General features: G+C 41.8%; 1 protein-coding gene across 1 annotated transcript in view; it reads right to left on the bottom strand.

Moving 5' to 3' along the window:
• Positions 1–15,935: 15,935 nt before the first annotated feature.
• Positions 15,936–23,632, bottom strand: part of LOC311016543 (ryanodine receptor 3) — a 99,042-nt gene continuing 91,345 nt past the window's right edge. The window contains exons 93-106 of the mRNA XM_084014291.1: positions 22,990–23,161; positions 22,819–22,905; positions 22,525–22,722; positions 22,207–22,337; positions 22,076–22,118; positions 21,853–21,980; positions 21,693–21,753; positions 21,451–21,597; positions 20,336–20,470; positions 20,099–20,255; positions 19,853–19,917; positions 18,740–18,840; positions 18,009–18,060; positions 15,936–16,954 (exon numbers count right to left, since the gene is read on the bottom strand). Of these exons, the coding sequence (XP_083870417.1) occupies positions 16,859–16,954; positions 18,009–18,060; positions 18,740–18,840; positions 19,853–19,917; positions 20,099–20,255; positions 20,336–20,470; positions 21,451–21,597; positions 21,693–21,753; positions 21,853–21,980; positions 22,076–22,118; positions 22,207–22,337; positions 22,525–22,722; positions 22,819–22,905; positions 22,990–23,161 (1,573 nt within the window). The 3' untranslated portion in view covers positions 15,936–16,858. The remainder of the gene's footprint in view (positions 16,955–18,008; positions 18,061–18,739; positions 18,841–19,852; positions 19,918–20,098; positions 20,256–20,335; positions 20,471–21,450; positions 21,598–21,692; positions 21,754–21,852; positions 21,981–22,075; positions 22,119–22,206; positions 22,338–22,524; positions 22,723–22,818; positions 22,906–22,989; positions 23,162–23,632) is intronic.

Here is a 23,632-nt window from a genome sequence, read left to right as displayed (position 1 = left end):
TATATTCGTGTTGAGTCAAAGTGAAAGGGAGATAATTGGCTTCAGGTGAGCGTTGTCGCTCCATTGACGTGTGATTATTCTGGCTTCGACACCACGGATGTGAAATAAAAGAGCAATGCTCAGAGGGCTGTCTCTTACCGGTGACCTGTCCGCTGAAGGATCGCTGAGTCAGGTGAATAGCAGGCAGGTGGTGGAGGACAAGCATATGACACCTGAATGCATGGGTGAAGATCCTGGGGGGATGCCCCCCCCCCCCCCCCCAATTTCTGAAAAACATGATAGTCCCCCCTGATAAAAAATGCACTAAATTATTCACAATTGAACAAATGTATTTTCAGACTTCCAAAATGGCAGCGGTAGTAGAGTAGAGTAGACATTACATGCCTGAGACATTTCAAATTACCAACATAACCGTTAAGTAAGCAGTGAGTAAGCAGTGATACACCTGTTGGCTGTTCAGGACAAATAAACAAGAAAGGTAAGCACAATAAATGATTCCCTGTGTGGTACTTTTTGAATGATATAGCGAGCCTCTACCAAGTCATTTATGGTGGCATGGTATGAGTTGCATGCAGGCAAAAAATAAATAAATCACTTCCCCCCCCCCCCCCCCCCCCATTCTGACATCGGATCTGAATGAGACGTTTAAAAGTCAATAGATAACCAGGTAGGATGTGTCATAATCAAATGCCATAACCTTTAGTACTTAGTAGGTGCCGTCTCACCACATTCAAAATTATTTATAGCATTCCTTAATCAGAGAATCCCAAGAATTATCAGAGTTTAGAATTCTCCTAAACACCTCACACTGGTTTCTTATTCGAATGGGGGATTGTTCGTTATATATTTAGTTTTCCTGGTTTACAGCACTTCAGTGTTCACTTCCACCCACCGCCTACTGACACTTGCATTGGGACTCTTTACAAAAACACTGACACAGCGCTGCACATCACTCACTGTCACACGCAGACAAAAAAGGCGAAAGCTAAAGATCCCAAAACCCTATTAGTTTATTCATACAATGCAAACAATGTGGACTTCAGCCATGGTGCAGTCAAACAAGTGTTGTATGATTCAGCTCGGAAATCTGGATGTTTCACCTCACTGAGGAAAATGACTAAAAAAAAAAAACAGTTTGACATTTTGGGAAATACACTTCCATGCTTCCTTGCTGAGAGTTAAGGCTTTAACATGTTTCTTTTGAAAGGGATTTATTCTGTTAACCACCAAGGATCAAAAATGTTGAATGAGTTACATTTCCAGTTTACAATATATCACTTTAAAACATCCGTTTATACAAGTAAATTGCTTTTACTCGTATAAACTGAGAGCATAATAGACGGAGATGTCAAAATGGGGCTATACAGACCAGAACCCGGCTGACGTAAGTCAGCTATAGGATCGACTTAATGCACAAAATGAGAAAGGAGCTGTTCCAAGATGGAGGCCAGGGTGGAATAAATGACACAGCCAGTAAGCAGAGTGTAGCAGATGAAGCAACAGGCAATAGAAATACAATCACAAAGTATCTCATTAGCTTGACTGAATATGATTGGGAAGTGTTTAAATGGGATTGGCAATCAAAGAGTCAGCTGACAGTGAAGCAAACTGAAAAAGCTCAAGTGATTCCTCATTAGTCATTTTAATCAGTGGAAATGGAAACAAGAGATGAACCGTTTTGGGAGACAAAATAATCTCTTTATCACAAGTCGCAACGTTTGCATGGACCCTTTTGCAAATGCTGGAGAGTTTGTTCCCGCTGGCACATTTCTCAGCCATCTATTAGTGTCGAACCTCGGAGCAAACATCCATCCATCACAGCAAGAATGCATGTTTGAAGCCATTTCAAATGGAATAACTTTATGGGGGGAAATGCATCTTTGAAAAAATGTTTCATTTCAAATCACTGCAGTGGATTTGAGCCAGGATGGCTTTTTGCCAAAAGTACAGCATTCAAAACGTTTCTATTGTTTCAAATGGACTGCCTCATCATTTTCATTTGACAGCGAAATATTATTCACTCTAAACAAATGGATATCAATCATGAGAAGAATGTCCATTTCCTTAGATCTGCGAGCTGCTGCCATATTGCTGTTGAGGCGAATGACTTTAAACATTGTTAAATGAATATTTTGTGCTCGATCCAGAGACTTACATTCAGAGAAAGCTTGCTGCTGGCTCTTATTCTTCTTTCATCTCTCTTGTTGTAATTCTTCATTTGGAAGCTAATTCTAGCTAATGCTTCTGGTCTGGAAACCTCATATTGTATCTTTCCCTGTTTTAATTCAGGGATCATATTTGCTCAAACAATGATTTTTTCAACTAAATGTTACTAAATAAGAAAAAAAGAAGCCAACCCACTCAGCATAGAGCAGCTGAGGCCCGTGGCATGGACAACTTTGAGTGCCTGGGCTCCGATCCACCTTCAGGCAAAGCCTTCCCCCCACAGCTGAACATCATTATTCATCAGCAAACCTGTGGAGACAACGCAACACGAAGGGGGGAAGAAGGGAGAAGAAGTACAATAAACAAATATGAGGCCCAAAGGCATCATAACATGGATGTCTGAATCATGTAGAGGTTTGTTTCTAACTGTTATACTAAAATATTAATATAGTATAGAAATGGTGACAAATCATGAGATGTTCTTTGTGTTTGGAATTAAAAGCTAAAGACATTCAGTCACACTGTACTATTGCAGTATATAGTATATATTTTCCAAATCCACTTTCTTTAGGTTTAATCAAACAATTAAACAGCAAAAAAGAGAATGATGTGTGCTACTTTGGGAAGCTTTGGCTGTAATTCTGGACGCTGCGTATGATTCCCCTCATTTGCCAGTATGACCGGGTGCTGGGGAGCCACAAATGGCCTGAGAGTGTGAGCCCGATGCCAAACCTTGTCATGGAGGTGGATACAGAGCTGCTGCAGCAGTTGGTGGTAAAACTCTGCCACGCTTGTGCGGAATATTCAAATGAAATCACAAGCCATAAAGAGGCTTTTGACTATACTGCTGCACCGGTCACGCTCGCTGCTCTCCGCCTCCTGGGCATAGACGTTCTGCAGACAAGCAGAGATACAGTCCAGGTCGGGATTAATCTTCACACACTAAGTGGCGCCTCTCTAAAAGTAGTGTCCAGAGGACAAGATTTGACCCGTTTTAAACATCATACGACATTGTGACTTAAGTCAAAACGTCACAAATGACATTAATCCGCTGTGACTCGTCTCCACGAGAACAAAAAGAATGTGTTTTGTGTTCTACACGGTGACTCATTGGATGTTTCCGCCTCCTCTTCTTCGTTCTGTCACTTTGGTTCTCTGTCTTCCTCCCTCTCTCCGTATCTCTGTCCAAATTCCCTGGAAAGCATTTCATGCCTGAGCAAAGTGCATCTGCTTATCTTCATCTATACCCCGTTGCCCTCCTTATGGCCTGAGGTCCACAAGCTTTGAGTTTTTTCCCGGTGACAGACACGCTAAGGCTTTACCTCGGTTCACCAGGATGCACCTTGGGACCGGTGTGTCCACGGTTACACGGCAGCTACAGCGTACCGTACGCCAAAGCCACCCTGAAGCCCTGATATTCCAGTTAAACGTGTACATCTCAGTCAAAACCACAGACAGGTGACAGACACACACACTGAAGCCCATGAAACACAACCCGGACTCCTCTCTCCCACTCTTGTCTGTACATATGCTTGTCTGGCTCCTGACATTTGCTGTCCAGCAGTTGTGGAGCAGAGCTGTCAGAGCTCATCTCATCCGCTTGCTGTCACACTCACACTGCATCAATCCCCCCGTGACTCCACGCAGCTCAATGGCAAAACGCCTGCGGAGCAAGGACAGGACGAGTCAATTCTCCAACGGCTAAGTCAATGACTGAATGAGAACGGTGTGGAATGCAAGTAATGTATACTATGGTGGAATTGATTTCATTGGATAAGAGAAGGACTTTCCTGAACTGATGCTTTCAGATACCTGTGGTGATGATCCACTATTCATGCAACCCTGTATTATAAAAAACCTCACATGTAAAGATTCAACGGCACACCAGATATATTATACATTTCAACTAAATGTCCAGAAAATACGCAGTAAGTGATTAAATGAATGTGGATTTCCTTCCACTACCGTTATACACATATTGGAGCTGGTTGATCAATAAACAGGGTCGTTCTCGCCATCACAACATTGCAGAAGAAAAGGGCACAACGAGGCGACGTAATCAAAAGAGCATCAGTCAAGTAGAGGACAGGCTGGAAATATGGCATTTATGTTTGTTCCGTGGATTCATTTGAGGAATGTTTTAGTGTCCTCATCGCTCCATGCAGATCGGATGTTTTTGTCTCCATTTTTAGTCTCTTTTTTTGCATTTCCAATGTTTTTTTTTTAATGCACACATTGAAAATGCAAATAAAAACAGTTAAATGGAAATACACTTAATGATAATGCTGATGTTTAGCAGGGTTTAACATGTTCACTGTTTTAGCTACATTTGCTATTCAGCACTGAATGCAAATTACGGCTGAGAGAATTTGGGAATTTTGTGAAAGAACACTCTATATTAAAGTGTAAGTTTGGCGGAAATTGAAAATAAAGCTATTTTCTGAATGAAAATACATCAACTAAGCTGTGGAGGAAGTAATTTTCGCTCATCACGCAGTTCAGAGCTAGCACGGGCGGGAGCTAGAGTCCAAAATCGCAAACAGTGGGTTAGCATGGGGCCAACAGCCACACGCTTTCAAAATCGCATTTTTAAACCACTAACATTGCTCAAAACAGCGCCAAACCTCGTCAGCAGCTTGCTCTGGGTGTCTACACATAAAACGAAGCACCAACAACTCAGTTCATGAACCCGAAGTTTATAACAGAAGACAGTTAAGAACACTCACCAATTCTACCCCTGCCAGCTCCTCGCGAAGGATAGTCCGTAAGTGTAAGTGTCAATTTTTGTAAATGTAGTTCAGCTAGCTAGTTAATTAATTAAAATAAAGTGTAGTATTGACCATTCCTTTCTGGTCTTTTGTGATGTATATTTCTTTATATCTATGTTCAGAAAACATGGTGGCAAGCTTCACTCAGCATTCCCAACATTCATGACTCCGCCAGGATTTCTGCATGAATCTCTGTTCTGCCACCAGACCGACCTAAGTCCATTGATTTTCTTCCATTTCTTTAACATATGAAGGAATGATTAATTATTTCCAGAAGGAAACACACGGCTGCTTTTCGGTGCCAGACAACAGTAAAAGAGCGTGGGTGCAGCGGCGGAGAGGTCTTTTGTGTGACTTTAATATTGTGGCATTTGTACTCTGGTTAAAAGCATGTGTGCAGAGGCAAACTGAAGACAGTGTGGAGGCTTTTGATGTCAGGTTCTGTTGTGTGCAAGCCTCGTGGCTTTTAATGAGGCAACCTGCCTCATTATCGGAGCTCTCCAAGGCCCTGACAGCACATAGTGGGACGGAATCTACTCACTCGTCTGAAGCCACAAATGACAGCAGCTTAGCCCCTCACTGGGACGAGGGGCCAACCTGGTCGCCCTTTCTAATGGCACCCAAGGGATATAGAGTTGTATATATATACATAAGTTTGGCCAAAACTAGAAGCGATTCCTTTGTCAGTCCCGTTAGAGTGAAAATATTCAGTTTGAAACACAAATTGCACGTCTCTTCTTTCAGCACAACCTCTGTTTTTTTCTTTCATCAGGAAATAATGGTTTCCCGGTCTTGCCGAGTCTGAGGCCCAACTTTAATTTCACATGGGGACATTTAACAAACAGAACAATGCAGCAGGGAGGGAAAGATCTGCTGCATTATCAAATTAATACACTTCACAGTCTTTTCAATTCAGATTAGCAATATTTTATTACCTGCAGCTTTCCCTCAGTTCATAATGGACCTTTTTAAATGCAGATGAAGTTTAATAATACCAGCTTGGTCTTTCAACGAGATTATTTCTCCCTGGCTCTGTACACCGACACCTTAATTAACCTTTAATCACATTATTGTGTTCATCAAGAATTAATTCAGTTGGAATTCAATTTTTAAACAAAAGCTTTTTTACACAATCCAGTGCCCCTGCCCTCTCTTTTGGTGCTTTTCTATTACTATAGTAGAATGAGAAAGATTAGCTTACTGTGGGAAGAAGGGATTAAATACATTATTTGGTGATATCAAGTCAGGGAAAAGGTGGATATTTGTTAAAAATATAAACTGGCGGTGGTGTTTCTGTTAAAGCATGACACAGCATACCTCCCTACTTTCACACTGCTGCATCTGACAAACTTCATCCGAAGAGCTTGTATGTGACCTGACCATTAATAACACACAGAAGCTTCAGGTAACCTTGGATTATGTCCCTCAGGCTCAGTCTTTAATCCATTTATCAACAAACTGCACATTTTGCCAGACCGCTGACATTTTTTCCCACAATAAGTTATATTTACTTTAATCATTTAGACAGATAATTCATCACAGAGATCCATAAGTGAAAGTGCAGCGGGGGACTGTATGGCTTTACTTACTGGTGCCTTTACAGACTCGATCATCAAACAGCATACTTTCAAATCAATAAATCTTTCATTTTCAAAATGTGTCTTGTCAGTTTATCGGAGAGCTTTCACTAAAAAAACAAAGCAAACGTCTGCCTGTGCCCAGAAACAACATTAATGAGGAACAGTGTGAGGGTGAACCAAAACAGTACAGTAACAGCTGACCTCGTCAAAACGATGAAAGGCACTACGAAGCTTAGTAGAACTGAGGGAAACGGCTGATCTCTGCTCCTTCACTGTCCACACCTTTCACATAAACATCTGAACCATGGTGGATATAAAAATAACGAGTGCAGCTGGAACCATACTACGCAACACAAGTTTGACTTTTTAGAACAGCCCCTTCTCATAACTGCATTATCAAGCGATGATGCTTTGTAAGAACAAGTTCACCCATCATTTTGCATTCATTAAAACCAAGGGATGAAGGGGAATAGAGCCGGTACATGAGTCAGGGGTTGGTGGTATCGAGGACTCCTGGGAGAATCAGGTAGCAGAAAAGCAGGAGGTAGCACAGGTTGAGCTGAGCGGGCAGGTGTGGAGGGACCGATCCAAGGGCATAGAAACAGGTGACAACAATCTGGGAATGAATGGATGAAGAGCCACGGTTTAAATACTGCAGACTGATGGGCTGATGGAAGGTGAGCAGGCAATCAGGTAATGAGGACAGAATGAGGAATGCCACGCCCACTGCATTGACACACAGATATACATGCGATTCTAATCGATAGTACCCCAGAAGTCGCCCTTTTCCCTGCGTTCTTGTGTCAAAGTCAGAGTGTAAAGGGGGTCAACCAAAGGTCCAAACTATGTGACATGTGTGGCCCTGCTTGGACTCTCTGAACTTTATTCTATTCTTACAAAAACACTCGCAATAGTCACATGATGTGGAAATTATACATTAAAATAATTTGTTGCCCAGAGCTGTAGGTAAATGCTAACTGGGTGAGATGTCTGTCAGGAGTCCTCAGCGGGCCCGTGCCTGCAGGCTGTTTACCCAGCAAAACCCCAACGCCAAGGTGTTTATTTTGGGCGTGCAGCCAGTGCCCATCATGTGGTCCCTCATCCTACATACAGACAATTCAGCATCCCACCGTCTACCAGCAAACAACTTGCCTTCACACCACCTATTCAACGAATTTGGCATTAAATCACCTGAGCCCCCTCCAAAGTCCCAATTTGGGTAAACTCTACTATGTTTTGCATGAAGCAAGTCAGTAAATACAATATATGAGGCGGTTCTTCATTGTTCATCACCAAGATAAGAGCATTTCAATACCCCTAAATAATTAATTGATACATAATGTAAAGTGTGTCCTTGATGAGGACAGAGATGAGAGAGAGGGAAGATGAGAGAGCTGCTCTTAATGGAAAATAAACACAGATGGCCTCCCCCAACTGCTGAGAACTCCCGATGCATCGGCTGTCAGAAGCACGGCCTCATGCAGCCGGGTCATTGAGTAAATATTAAAAGTGACATCTCTTCAAAAGTTTTGGGGATGAACCCGGGCGAAATCATAAAGTGCTCTTTGATGGTTTGAAGTGCCATGCTTGTGTTTTAAGGAGTCTCACTCAAGCATGAATCTTTCATTTCCATCCTAAATAATGTGCCATGGTTAATTGATGAGATTCACTTTCCTGTGGTGCTGTGTGCTAATTGGTTGAAGTTGCACTAAGCTCCCAGGTTGAGTGATAAAGAGAATAAAGCCAAGGTGGCTACGTGGGATAACTTACAGTGTGTGTGCTTCTGACGGTCTTGCATGAAGTTTAAAGCTTTGTCAGACTCCTTTAGAAGTAGTTCAAAGCAAACTGCTGCCAACACATTATGCAAAATGTGTTGGCAGCAGTTTTGCTCAGCGGCAGTGAAACATGTGGACGTCCTTCAGTGTGGTCCGGCATGAAAAATAGTTTGTTTAGCACCTGGCTGATAATGAATAGTCAGTATTTCTTTTCACATTGTGTTTAATTCAGGTATTATAAAGCATTTTCATAGTTTTACCAAGTTTTTGCAAGCAGCCTCTTTCAAGTCTGGTAGTAGTCCTAATTATTTTATTATTATTATTATTATTATTATTATTATTATTATTATTATTATTATTATTATTATTATTATTATTATTCTGCTGTGGTTGTTTTGTATAAAGTTCAATGCATTTGTAGTCTAAATGGTATTTAAATCATAGTAAAAGGTGATGAAATGATTTTAAACATTTTTGCTGACTCCAAATAAATTGTCCTCCTTGTTAACAGCTCAGCAACTATGTGCCTGTGCTGATGGGAACACTCTTGCTTTAAGGCTGAGATATTAAGTGAAAAACCAAGTCTGAGGTCAGCGTACCCAATGGGAGTATTCTTTAGGTGAAAGGGTATCATCGTTAATAATTTCTCGTGTAACAAGACCTGGTTGAGCCCTCCTTCCCGGTGGATCACGGAGCTATGTGCATTTTCTTTATAATTAAAGCTTTCGTGAAAACTTCAGTTAAGTTAGAGGATATGTTACACCTACAGCAAAAAAGATGGGCATCCATACATGAGTAATGGAGGACAGAAATGGCCTGCTGTTTGTTTTCAGCTATCGTGGATAATGGCAGCTTTTGTTTCTCCATATGCACCGGCTGAGGAGAGCGGGGGGTCAGAAGCAGCAGCAGAGCCAGAATGACTATTACAAGCCAAAACACTTCTGGTCATTTATCAACAGCTGAGATGTAGGGCCATTTCTAATGATGATTACAGCCTCGCGGTCGCTGTCATGTTACAATCCCAATGTTTCATCTGCACTCAAAAAATAACAGAATTAAAAGATTTACTAGGTGGATAATGCAGCTCCGATTGTGCCTTTAATCAATAACATGTTTTTCCATTTATCTCAGCGAACGATAACTGTGGCAACATAAAACCCATTTCAGTTGATGACAAACTTTAATACTGGCTTTGGACTGGTGACAACTGCCTACCTTGTTTTTATGTGCACAATAACCTAAAGCTGTCTAAGCTATGAGCCAAGTCCTGGGGCACAAAACTTAATAAAGCTTAGTGAAAAACAACAGTAAATTGCCTTCTAAGCTTGTGTCATGAGGAAATTACCTGTGGAACGCACTTGAGGCTTCCACATAGGACGTTATAGTATCTGTTTTCCCTTTTCAGTGCTGTCTAGAGTAAAATTATATAATCGCACGCCTCTTTATTAACCTCAGGGCAGCCAAGAGATATGGAGGTGCTTGTGCCGTGCGTGCTAGCTGTTCCACTCCACGCTCAGGTTGCCAGATACAGCGGCCTCTCTTCGATCATCACCCGCCGATTGTGCCCCGAGTTGTAAATCATGTTCACAGATGTGTGATATCTGTAAAAGAGTTGGCACTAAAGGTGTAACATTGGTATTTTGTGTTTTTAATCATGGCAGCATGCTACAACTCGGCTACCTCCGATACAAGCCTGTATCAGCTGCCGCTACCCACAATCCACCCTGTAGAATCTCATCACGCCGCTAAATAGAGATTAAAACAGAAATGTTTTGTGATATGACGCCATTCATAGAGAACTTTGCTAACATCATAGATTAGTAGCATTAATAGTAGTTTATTGTCCCAACAGGGTTTCTGTGGTTGCCATGGTCACACCGTGAGCCAAAGTTAAAAAAGTTGGTGATCCACTGGCTGTGTTCCACCATCCAGCATTTGTCCAGTATTGCAGTTTTTGACCTAAAAACCTACAAAATGAATGACATTCCCATGATACTCATGTAGGCCTACTTCCTGTTTGCTGCCTGTTAGCTAGCACGCTAACTGACGGTTTTTCTTTTTACGTTTCGTTCATAGTGCAGCTGCCCTAAAAGTGTACAGTTGCATGCAGTGTGCGTTCAATGGCGACATACTAATTCATTGTAGTGTTGGACCTTGAACCCTCTCGTACATCCACTGGGCAGAGTGGGTCAGAATAGGCAGAAAAGCATGCTACCTTGTAGCCTACAAAAGCGAGCGGATGAAGAAGACATCCTGGTATTTTTGGCATTTGACACACATACTGAATAGCAGACTATTATGGGCGTTAGAGTGCACAGCCTCACAGGACCCCGAGCATGGCTCTTGTTATTCTCTGTGTGGATAAGTCAGTCTACAACTACCAAACTTTCCCTGCTCCCTCCGTGACCTGTACCACCATTATGAAAACAAGCAACCAAAGGGCAGATCCTTTTAGCCACGGCTATGAACAGGCCTACAGCGAAGACAGAAGGTCCGCTGGGACTTCCCTCAGTCGATACACAAACTGCTCTGACGCTCCAAACAACACAAGCTTCTTCTGGCTGACATCCATAGAAGAGTAAATGGACCATGAAGTGGAAATCCAACACGGCACAGAAGAATGGAGGGAAGTCTTGAAAAGCCGTTGAGCGTCTCACCTCCGTGTCCTTCCCTGACTGGCATTAGTCAGCATCAGTGTCAACCCAATTCATACTCCGCGTTGATAATAACATGTATTATTCATAGATAGGAGGATTAAATTATACAATCACTGTCTTCATTGTCATCATCAATCATTTCCTTCCTTGCCTCACACGAGTTCTTTCTCTCACATGTTCCGTGTGATCCTCTTTGTGATGCTCTCACCTTCCTCCCTGTGCTCCTATTCCTCTGTAAGGCCACATATCTATGGATCGTGTCGGCCGCAGAAGTGTAGGATCAGAGATCTGGAGTGTAATTTCTCACCAAGAGAAAAATATCACCTGGCTCTGGCAAAAAACCTACTGTAAAACCTCAACTTTTTTCAACGTTTTTAAGCATATTAATTCCCTCTTGGAGTCAAAAAAAAGTTGTTTCCCATCATTTCCAGCAGTCATGCCGGCTAGTTTCCGGTTAGCTTAGCACAAAGACTGAAAATTGCTTGCCTGGCTCTGGCACTTAACGTAGTTGTGTAGCATTAAGGAGGCTATATCGGCAGAAATTAAAAAAACGACACCGCCTGAGAATGTTTACGTTTTTGTTGCCTTAGAATGAACCGTTTATATCTAAATTTTGAGGCAATCCTCAACCAAACACTTGGCTTACATTGTTATTTTGCATCAGCTGCCGTCGTTCTCCTACATGGGAGAAGTTTCAGTCAGTTGCAATCTGCAACGTCACCACTAGATGTCCCCTATTGTTGACTCCACGTAAAACCATGACGACATTTTGAAGGAATCTTCACGCTGCCACAGAAAAACTAGATTCACGTTCTGTCTGAACACACGTAAAGTGGATTCTGGCTTCTAGCTGTTATTTAATATTAAACCTTATGTGACAGACATTAAAGATGTATTGCTCTCAAGAAAAAAAGGCAAATAAACGATATGTGCAATACAGACCCTCCAGCCGATGGAAAAATTCTATGAACAAAAGTTGATCATCCTAATATACAAGCCTGGCCCATTTGCACACTGCCCTTATTTCTCATTCATCCCCTCCAGTTTGGTGACCTGGTGTCAGAGCTGGATCTGCACTTGACTTGTCCCTTGCCGTATCAGCGCAATAGAACACCCGCAGAGTACGAAGCAGCCTCTTCAGCTCGCTCCAACCCTCGCTCAGCACCGTCCACCTCGTGGTACTGTGTGTCCGCGCAGCATTCAGTTACTCAGCAGCCGTAAAGTGCCTCTGTCTGACCTTGGACATGTAACGGATCCCCTGGACAAGAACGTACCACATGGTTCCTCTGCAGAAATCCAAGGACGAGCCCATTAAACCAGAGGTGATGTTCAGGTACTTGTTAGATCATTAGAATATAAAGGAGTTGTTAAATCTATGAGGGTTTCAGTACAGCAAGCAGGTTGGTGGTTTCCTTTTCATGTAGAACAATGTTTTGTCAGTAACCACTTTCAAAGTGATCTGCACTCACATGAAACACGTTGCTTGCAGGGTAGCTGTCTGAAGCTGTCTTAGAAAGATGAAAGGAGCTGACAGAAGTTCTTTTCTCTCTGAGACAACAGTGAGTGAACGGTTTCCCACGTATATGCTTTTTAAACCAAAGCTCTCTGAAAAGTGCCTCCATGCAGCACGCATGTCCCAGAAAAACAAGAAGCAACTTCAAAACTGTGTTTCTTTGCTCCCTCAGACTTCGTCAATTCAAACAACCCAGATCTATCAAGCCCAATCGTTTCACAGCAGAGGAAAAAAAGCCTCAGATGCTGAAGATAGGAAACATTGTGGTTGATGTGTCATTCAAACGGCCTGTGAAGGCAAGAGTGGTCCTCAATACAGACCACATCAGGCCTGGCTTCAAGCTTCCCAATAAGGATCAATCCCAGCGACTCCTGATGGAATCTTCCATGAAGGTTCAATGAGGTGTTACGAGTTCACACAGATGTCACAATCAACCAGAGGGTAGTAAAATACAAACTTTAACATTTGATCTCTCTTGCTCTGTGTCACACACACACACACACACACACACACACACACACACACACACACACTTAAAGTTGCACATAAACTCTATTGATGTAGAGTGCGCCTCAGGGAGGAACACATCTGTCAAAGAGGTGGATGCTAGTACTGCAGTGTGTGAACTGAGGACAGAGGGTTTGTCAGCATGGAGAGTGCTGCATTGGCACACACACACACACACACACACACACACACACACACACACACACACAAACACACACACACACACACAGACGCGCGCACACATACAGTCATACATCAATTTTAAATGCTTTCAGGAAAAAGTGTTTCCCTATTTCGCGTACAAGTGCTTCGCATTTTTTCGGAGTAAATCTTACCCGTTTGCTGAAGGACCCTCCACAATGCTGAATCAGTAAATCCTCATTTGTTGCTATTTGCAGGTATCAGTAAAATTGAAGAAATTAAATGATTTGTGGAATAGTCAGCAACAATTATGATAATCAAATAAATTTTTTCATGAAGAAACACCAAACATTCTCCGGTTTCAGCTTCTCCATTGGGAGGTTTTACTGCTTTTCAGTTTTGTTTTACTGTTCACAAAGTCAACATGTTTGGGTGGTCGTGTGTTTGTTGGACAAAATGAGTAATTTGGAGACGTTGCCCCGGGCCTGGGGATGTCACCGCCATTTTTCATCATCTGACATTTCATAGACAAAACAATTACACAATTACATTAGCTCAAAGGTGAAGAGCTGACTGTCATGTTTAACTATAAGGCAACACGGAGGGTCCTAATAGTGACACCACAATTTTGTGGATGACAATTCGGCCATCAGATGAAGGTAAGTGGCACACCATCATTCAAATCAGTAAGACAAAGTGAAATTCAGTTACACAATTCCATAAAACGCTTCCCTCCCTCTTCATACGGGGTTCAGCCATTACGCCGTTGTTTGCAGTGTGATATGGAATGAAAAAGCTCCAACACCGATGGCATGCATCAACTTGTCACCAGTCGGGGGTTTCTCTGCAGGTCACCAGCCTGAAAGTGACAGCGCAGATTGTGACTCAAGCTGCTCCTTTTTCCCCTCCCGACCTGTCTGTCGCACCACCAAGCCTGGCACCAGGCGCTGACGGGCCGGGTTCGACTTTCAGCTGCGTTACATCAGCAGTAGGTTATATGTGGGACTCATAGAGGGGATGACGGAGGTTAGTCATTAGCACCAAAAATATTCCATGCGGAATGCAACACAGATAGGCGGCTAATCTTTCCAAATGAGCACTCGGATCGAAGAGTTATTTTAAACCAAAGATGTTTTCTAAAATAAATGCATAACATATTTGATTTAAGTTTTAGAGTCATTTAATTATTAAAAAATTGGTGGTGTTTTGTCATTCCACCCTAAGTCTCTGGTCAAGTGTCCTGTTTAATCACGGCTCTGTGTTGGAGGTGGAGCCCCTGGTGTATCTGTGAGAAGAGCGTTTGGTAACATGCTGCTCTTTCCTTACCTTGTCCCAGGTAGCATGATGGAGGAACTGTGGAAAGGCACTTTAATACGTCAGTTCTTCTCAGGGGAGCTGGTTTTGTTTTCACTTTGAGAGTCTTTGTGTGTCATTATGGTCTCTGATAGCAGGAAGTACCACATCATTTTAGTACTTTGTCAGATAGCATTAAACTTTACAGGTCTGAGCAAGGTCGCCGGAAGTAATGGGGTAGAAAGTGGAGGAGGGTTCATCGTTAAGTCGGGATTTAACTGGATAAACCCTCATCAGAAACTCGATATTGTGCCTGCACAAGTTTTATAATACAAGACCAGAATATGTGTTCGCTATTTGTGCATATCACATATTTCAGACTCGTTTGGTTTGTTGGAGATAAACCTGGATGCCGACACGAAACTTCCAACATTTCTAACACTCTAAAGCACAACTAATGTGGCATCCTTTCCCTCAAAAAGCCATTTGAGCACGCACTTAAATGCCTATCCTCATTTTGCTGCCACCGGAGTTAATAAAGGTATAATCTGTCTCCAGTTATTTGATGGCTTAATTGTTATTATTTCATGTTGAGAACGGCTTCCCACGGCGTTCATTATGTCAAATTATTGAGAATGATCTTATCCGTGACTTTATACATTGTGTTCCTCCCATTCCCATAATGGCCACATAATATGCTAAATAATGCTGCAGCTCCTTTGCTTGTTAGCGCATGGAATATGATATCTGAAACTTCAAATTGAGTTTCTTCTGATATTGCTTTTGCTTTACACGGTGCAGTCAAATCAACTCAATATTCACTACGACAATCAGATATTTTGGAGAGGATTCATGTTGAATTGGGTTTTTTAGTCTTGCAGTTACTCATTTCCAGAAGAATGGTGTCTATAAGACACTTTTTAATTTCCAAATTTAATTTCCTCAACAGTGTGCTGGCACCAAACAAACCAGTCAACGTGCTGGAGCTGTTACAGGAGTAAGTTGAGGAGGCAGAGCTGCTCTGCCCAGCAGGCTGCAGCACTGTGTGGTGCCTGAGGTGTGGTGACATGATGCAAGCTGACAGGTGGCACCATGGGTAATAAGGCTAAAACTCCCATCATGCAGCCCGCTGAGGCCCCGTCCTACCTGTCTGACCAAACCAGAAGTGCACATCTACTTACCACATGGTAATTAAAAGCTGCACGACGGCCGTGGTTGTGATGAAGCTTTGAGGTTTGGGGTGAGTCAAATTAACTTGGAACTAAAGCCGAGGGCTCTTTGCACACAGTGTGTATCTTAATTTGAAAAGATTTGGATTAGCCGCAGAGGCAGATGTTGCATCTTGCTGATTCTGGGAGTGAAATGACTCATTGTCTTAGAGCTTTAAGACTTGAAATAACATGTCCTGCTAATGTGAATAGGTGGAGGAACAGTTTAAAAAGTTGAAATGTGCTTTTCATGGTTGCATTTAGAATATCAAATGTGACTTTCACAGATGAATGAATAGATAATAAACAAATATTTCTTGCATTGATTTCTTTATTTTTTTTCCCCATCAAAAGAAATGCACAGATCCGCAAAGCTACTACATACAAATGGCCATACAATAGCAATTACATTTTTGTTCTTTTTTTTACACTTTGTACCTTGAACATTTGCAGTTATGCTGCATTCAGCAAAAAACCCCAATCTATCAAATCAAACCAATGCTGTTGAAAAATGAAAAAGTTCAGCCACAAACTACATATCTGGACAGCTACTTCTTACTGCTCCAGGAGAATTACTGTACTTACATACAATAAAGAAGAAACAAAAGTTTTGCATAGCTTCATTGTAATGTAGATACAGTACTGTAAGGCACTTCATGAAAAAATTAGGCATTATTTTATCCTACATAACAAACCTTTTTGCCACTATATTTTAAAACTTCATCTCAATATGCAAGGTTACAACATCTGGAAAAAAAAAAACTTCTCACATCACATTTTTGCGCACTATGCAAGTCTACTGAACTCCTCCGTTTTCTTTTGGCATTAAGTCTCAAGTTCAACATTCTCAAAAATATTGAAGTTGGGTTCTTGTGCATAATATGACCGACACATTGTCCCATAACCCCACACAACCCAGTGTTTCTCAAAAAGACAAAAAAATTGTGCAATGACTTGGGGTTATGTGGAGTAAAAGGCAACACGCTGTCAAGACGAGTCCCAAAACTAAAAAAAAACTAAAAACTAAAAAACTGTCTGGTCAACTTACAGGTCGTATCTTCATAGACTTGCACTGACACGGTTACGATACGTTTCTCTTTTTTCCATAAAAAAGTGGTTTCGTCTCTCCTCCGGCCGGTTTTGAGCATTGGAGGGATGACTGTGTGGTGTTGTAGTCCAGCAGCTGCATGTAGGACTACATGTTCCAGCAGCCCACTTAATAGGTAGAGGTAAAGAGGAATGCATCCACTCTATCCAAGCTGATCTTCATACTGTTTGCGGAAACAATCTCCAGCTGGGAAGAAATCCCAGCAGCGCTCCTGGTACATCTTCCACACATATGACTCCTGGAGTCAAACACACACGTGGACATCAAATTATAGGCTGACAAATACACATTTTGGATAGAAACCTATACATATATGCATGAAAAAAACATGCTGAACAATGAAATGATGGTGATGTTGGGACTTTGAAATTGTATTGACTCTGGAAATCTTGAGCGTATTCTAGGCCTGCACAATGTATTAAGTGTCCTGAGATGACTTCTGTTGTGATATGACACTATAAATAAAATTTAATTCAATTTAATTGAAATTAAATGATTTCATGTCAAACCTGTGATTTCAAAAATATTTTTTATATTGGAAGAGCTACATCAAACTACTCGGCTAATTGAATGAAAAAATGTCAGCTGTCATTAGAGCCAATTAATGTCACAATAATTCACTTAACATTAACAAACAACCTTAATTATGTGAGTTAACAACAACAAAATGTGGCTGTTGTCTGGTTAGTATGCTCACTCTGTGAACGCCTGTGTGTACATTTTGATAAAAGATGGTTTCAGTATCATTTTTAATGTTTAAAAAAGTATTTTTGAGGAGCAATTTCAGGCTGGCAGTTAGCAGGCAGCTACGCCACTGTCAACCATAATGACAAAAGGAGAACAGAGTTATTTGGAATCTCACAGTTAAACTGATCACTTCCAGGATTCAGGGATTTGAAGCAGTAAAATGTGACTTGTCATTATAAACATACATGGCAAAATGCAGTTAGCACTTTTGGATTTCATGAATATATTTGAATATGACTGAGATCTGTCAATATTTATCCTACTAAAGCTGAGCTAAATTGTTCAATTATTTATCTGATTGTGCTTTTCTTATTTAATACCAAGTAGACCAGATACACAACTGTGTAGTTTAATCAAAAGAAAATAATTGCAATTTAATTTCAAGGACAAGATCTTTGCACTTAGATATTTCCCTTAAATCATTCAGCCCTAACGACACCACCTTATCTCTGACAGTAACAGGATAATAACTGGAATCATTGCATTATGTTCGGCTGGTTGGAGATTTCTCAGATAGAGGTCGTTAGTGTAGAGTCAAGCCGTACCTGGCCAGTGTGCTCCGTCTCATCCTTGTTGATAAGGTACATCAGGAAAAACCTTTAGAGAATGACGCAAAACACAAATGTCAAAAGAAAGCATGACAAGCTTTCATATTCTCTACTTAAATACCAGAGAGGAGAAAAACAAGGCTTTATTGAGGCACGTATGATTCCTCCAACAGCGTATTAACAGGAAATGTCACTCTGGTAGAGACAATTTATGACTCAAGTGTCAAAGTGTCAAACAAAGCAGCGTCATCAAATCAGCCGTTACACCAAATCAAGCATAAATGGCAACGGCCCGCTGTAACTCCGTGGGCATCGCAGGCTGCCAGATCACGATGAATACTGTATGAGAGCACGCTATCACAAACCTATTTTCCTATAAAGTTCATGGCATTAAATAGTAATGAAGCAACATAATGAGGTTGCTCTCATATCCTCCGGACTGTGAGCTCAAATGGACTGAGACTTTCTATTGTCACGGGCATTACACAGAAACTCCGGATCAGCAGGGACGCAGGGGGGACACGGCGACAGATGGAAAGAGTACCTGAAGGGATCCAGTGTTCTGGATCACTGGGGCTGTTAGTGGCTTTGGCCCTGACGCTGCGGTAATGTGCGAAAGCCATCAATCATGTGGTTAAATTACAGAAAAGAGGCGACGCGTGTTGGCCACGGCAATCATTACCACATTTGCAATAAACAAGTGAAAAGCCTGAAAGTGCGATACTTACAGGTAGTTGGCCAAATTGTGCTCTTGTAAGGTGTGAGTCTCGAAGCCGTGTGGCGTTGTGTCAAAGTAGTCATTACCGATCCCACAAATGAAACATTTGGTCTGAGGACGGAAAACAAAAAGATAATTAGAGCACCTGCTCGGTTTTTTAAATGGGCACTCAGATCAGCTTACTCGGCGTAGTTAGAACTATGGCTGTGCAAGTCTTCTGGGCTTTCTCTGAGAGGAATAATGATAATGATCATCAGGGTTATCTGGATTCTATTCATTCATATTGTCATTTTATTTTCCCTTGTCACTGCAGTCATTTAAAGACCAGGTGTTTTATTCAATAAGCTTCCTAACGAGTTCCTTGTGATGAAAATCTAAGAAATTCTCAGAATTACGACGTTTTCGAAGATTGTCCCCTTAAAGTTAAAACAAGATCCTGGTCAAGATAAAAGTGAATTAAAAAAGCATCTTAGCCTATTAGTATGGGCTAAAAATATGATGATGATTCAGATATAAGTATTTCCTTATTACTAAATAGGATTGCAAAGAAAAATTTGATTAGGTCATTCACGGCAAGTGAGTTATTTCTCTTGCAAATGTATGACTTTTTAATGTCATATCATTTCATTATTCAAGATTTCTTCTCGTAAATGTGTTTTTTCTTGTACATTAACCACTTAAATCTTGTTATGAAAGTTTCTGTCCTTGCTCAGAGTTGGACTAGGACTGGCTAGATTAATTTTGGGTTTAGTAAGGAGCTCTCTGAGTATAATATTTGTGAATACGGCCCCAGCTGTGTGCTCTGACCTTCATCCGACTGACTGTTGCTTAAAAGACTGAAGAGAGATGGAGAGCTCAAAAAACAAAAGTAGGCCACATGTATAAACTCAAGCTGTGCTGAAAGGAAAGGAATGTCCTTTTCACTGTTAAAGTTGAGGGGCTTTCTTTCTGTAAAATATACCAGACTCCGTGAGATATCACGAGACGCATGCCGAAGATGAATTCCTTCCTCGTCTTTGTTATGGTATGGATGGTGCATTTTATCTGCTTTATTTTGGTAGCGATGACCATCATCAGCCGTCTGCTTCCCCTGAACTCCCTCTCAGCTCTGATCTTCTCTCACCTCCATGTCCTCTTTGACTTGTTCCTGCTGGTCTCTCAGCTCTCCAAAGGCATCGATGATCAAGCCTGGAATCAAAAAGGCTTCTGTGAGCAGATCATGCATACTGTATCAGGTCTACACCCATCACCTTCTAAAGATACAGTATGGAGTGGAATGTGGATCTACGACTGGAAGGAATAGCAGCGCCTTTGCATTTGTGGCTACAGCAGTCATACAATATAGTAGTAGTAGAACTCTGGAGCTCACCCTGGATGATGGCCAGGAGGATGACGATGACAAAGAAGAAGAAGGTGATGTCAAACAGGATGCGATAGAGCTCGTAGGGGTCGCCGGCTGGGTCCTCGATCTCGTCCCCGATGCCCCCTCCTGCTCTCACCCCGACGTACATGTGGAACAGATAACACTGTGGAAACACGGAGGCAGTGCAGAGTGTTGGTGTCTGGGTGTGGTCTCCGACGGCGAATACATGTGATCTACACTCACAGTCATCATGTCGTCACACTTCATGTCCGGCTCGTCCTCGTCCTCGCTTTTGTTGTAGAACTTCCTGAAGAAGTTGAAGGCCACCACCGTGTAGAGGTAGACCACAACTGCCAGCAAGCCCACTGTCAACACCAGCTTGAGAGAAACACACACGACAGTAACATGTCACTACCAACTTCCTGTCTATTAATGGACTTGCAGTAGAAACAGACGAGGTAAAAACTGCCGACTCCCATTCCTGTAAAAGAGATGTTAAACCCTCATTAGAAATAGATGGGGTCGCCGGCGGCGACAGAAGAGCAGGTGGTGTGAAGGAAAGAATTCAAATAAGTGGATGGGAGAGTTTAGTGCTTCATATTTATACAAATACATGTTTACATCCGCTGCCAAACTCCATTCAGATGCTGGTCCTACACTGGCGACAACAGCCGAAGCAGCAGTGAACTGCATCGGAATTGACAGTGCTATTGATCTGCCCACAGATTCCTCGCGGCCTTGCCAGTTGGGTGCGTTTTCACCCTTTGAGATTGAGGTGACATTAAATTTTGATTTTTGCCTCCGGGCAGTTGACATGAGAATCCCTCCCAAGAACGGAGAGTCAGCATTGGGAGTGAAATGAAGGCATTTGAGTCATTTGAACTCAAATGTCAACAGATACCGTGTGCATCTAAATTCATATTTACAGTATGCATCCTCACTTGTATCACTCCCCTTTGCATTAGCTCTCCCAATAATCTCATTAGGAAGGGTTAAAATTATTAGATAAATAAAATATCTACTAGATGACATGCTCAACCAAGAGAGTCTTTATGGACTCCGGTGGCCAAAAAAAAAAAAACAGCTTTAAGTTTGTGAGAAAATACACAAAAATCCTGCATTTACACAATTCTATTCCTGGTGTTTTTCTCTTTTCTCTTATTAAATAACATCTTTTTTCAGAAATCAAGCAGTAAATCACAGCACATAGATATAGATCATGATTATCAGTTCATTGAAAAGTGCCTTGTGGTTGCACATCAGAGAATAAACAGGCGGTGGTCACAACCCCACCCGGACAAACTAACTCAGCAGTGACCCCTGCTGCTTCCAAGAAGAGCTGCATCCTCCATCCTTACCTGTTTGCCGTTGTGTGTGACGGAGGAGAGGATGGTGCGAAGGGTTTTGAACCCCATGGCGATGTCCAGCAGATGAGCAGCGAAGAAGAAGTTGTTGTAGTGGCCCAGGATGGACATAGTGGTGTACCACACTAGATACAGGAATGACTGGATGAAAGAATAAAAGAAGAAGTTGATCAGAATCCATCTGTCAGCTCATAATATCATCACTATATGTATCATCCAAACATAGTCAGACTTACATTGTCTGTAAACACCACCCCCAACTTCCACACATGGTACTTTGTATCGATTGAGCTCAACCTGAAAAAAAAACAAAGGTTGATATGTGGCTCATGTTGTCTATTTGACCTCTATGTAAGCGGTTCTAGCTTCAGCTGTTCCATCTGTGTAATCTCTCACCATGAGACCAGCGAGGCCTCCTTAACAACAGTTTCCTCTGTAGGGTTGAAATCCAGGGCGCTCTTATCCAACCCCAGCAGCTCCGCTATCCTCTCAGCTCCATACAGGTCTCCATACTTTTTGATCACCTACAAATAGCAGCATAGAAAGACTCACGAATAAGTATCACCGTATAGGATTTGTGGTGTGTTTATATAACGGATTACACAAAAAGGGAGCTTACTTTGCGTTTGACAAATTTATCCCAGTAGTTGTTGGGGAAGGATCTGGTAAAAACAGCACAAAAAAACACGCATTAATCCGTTGTTTGTAAAAGATTATGAGTCAGAGTTGGCTGGAACGCAGGTGACTAACGGCGTATTGATGACCAGTCTGTCCCACTGTCCTTTGATGTCGTCATCGGATGGCTGCTCTGTGATGTAAAGACCGGCAAACTCCAACTTCCTGGCGATCTCCTTCTCACGTTTGAACACCACCAGGGGAACCTTGGGACACACAACGTGCATAGCTTTGCATACATTCTGGTATTTCATGTCAACATACAGCCTGTCTATAAGCAACAAGAATTGGGAAATACATATATAGGGAAATACAATCATGTGTGGCTATTACTATTATTATACCTTAAAAAAAAAAAGAAAATCAAACGTAAGTGTGTTTTCTGGTCAGTACCTTCAGGTAGTAGTATCCAACCACACACAGGAAAGATATGATGGTGTGTAGTATAGCCAGACAGCGGAGCGTCGGCGCCATGTAACCCGTGCTCTCCTGCAGGACGAAATACTCAAGTGCACCCTCATCTTCCTCCTCCTCCCCAGTTCGTCCTCGACCATTCCAGGGGTCTTCATCGTCTGAGTAATCACCGGTCACCTGACAGACAAAGAGACATTTAAAAAGGTATTTATGGAACCAAAGCATTTTAAATCCTTAGGCCGTTTACATTTGTACATTTGATTTTATGCTTACTTTGTAGAAGAGCAGGATGAAGTTGATAGCAAAGGCGACAAAAAGTGCCAGGAAGCGGAGGTTGTAGAAGTTTCTGGCCAGGTAATTCTGTGAAAATAATCATTTCTGTGTACGTTATATGCAACAACCTGATTTGTACTCTCTCATACTTTTACTAGAGAAACATCTGACCAGCATCTTGGTTTGGTAGACTTCCAAGCCAGCGAAGAAGCTGGCCATGAAGACCTCTGGTAGTTCTTTCTTCTGGCCGAGCCTCTTTTTCCGAGCTTTCTTCTCCACTGAAGGCTCCGGAGGGCCTTCGTCTTTAGACTTGTCATGGTCCTTCTTCTCACCATCTTCTGAACTGCAAGTGTAATTCCTCTATTAGTGGCAGACAGACAAATGGTCCCACACACACACATATGCATGCAACCTTTGAGGAAAACAAAACCACAGCACACCCGGAGGCTACTCTTGGAATCATCCACATTACATCCCACTTAGAGTTCACCTAAATCCTGTTATATATCTGACATATTTCATAGTTAACGCACCTTTTGAACCTTTTAGAATATAAAAAAGACACCGTGACAGACAGCAAAACACAACTATAAACCCTGTGCCATTAGAAATACACTGTTGTCCATAAAAATGGAAGTAATCACTTTTGACCAGGTGCAATGATTACATTATGTGTCACAATTAATTTATGTATAACATTTGTTTGTTGCTATAAAAGACTAGACATTTGCAAATCATTTCAACGTTATGGGCGACCCTGTATTTAAAGATGCTACACACACATATCAATTGCAATTTCACTGAGGATGATCAA

The sequence above is a fragment of the Eutrigla gurnardus genome (genome assembly GCF_963514095.1).
Source record: "Eutrigla gurnardus genome assembly, chromosome: 7".
NCBI lineage: Eukaryota > Metazoa > Chordata > Actinopteri > Perciformes > Triglidae > Eutrigla > Eutrigla gurnardus.
The sequence above is the reverse complement of the archived record's forward strand: the minus strand, read 5'-3'. Positions and strand labels throughout refer to the sequence as shown.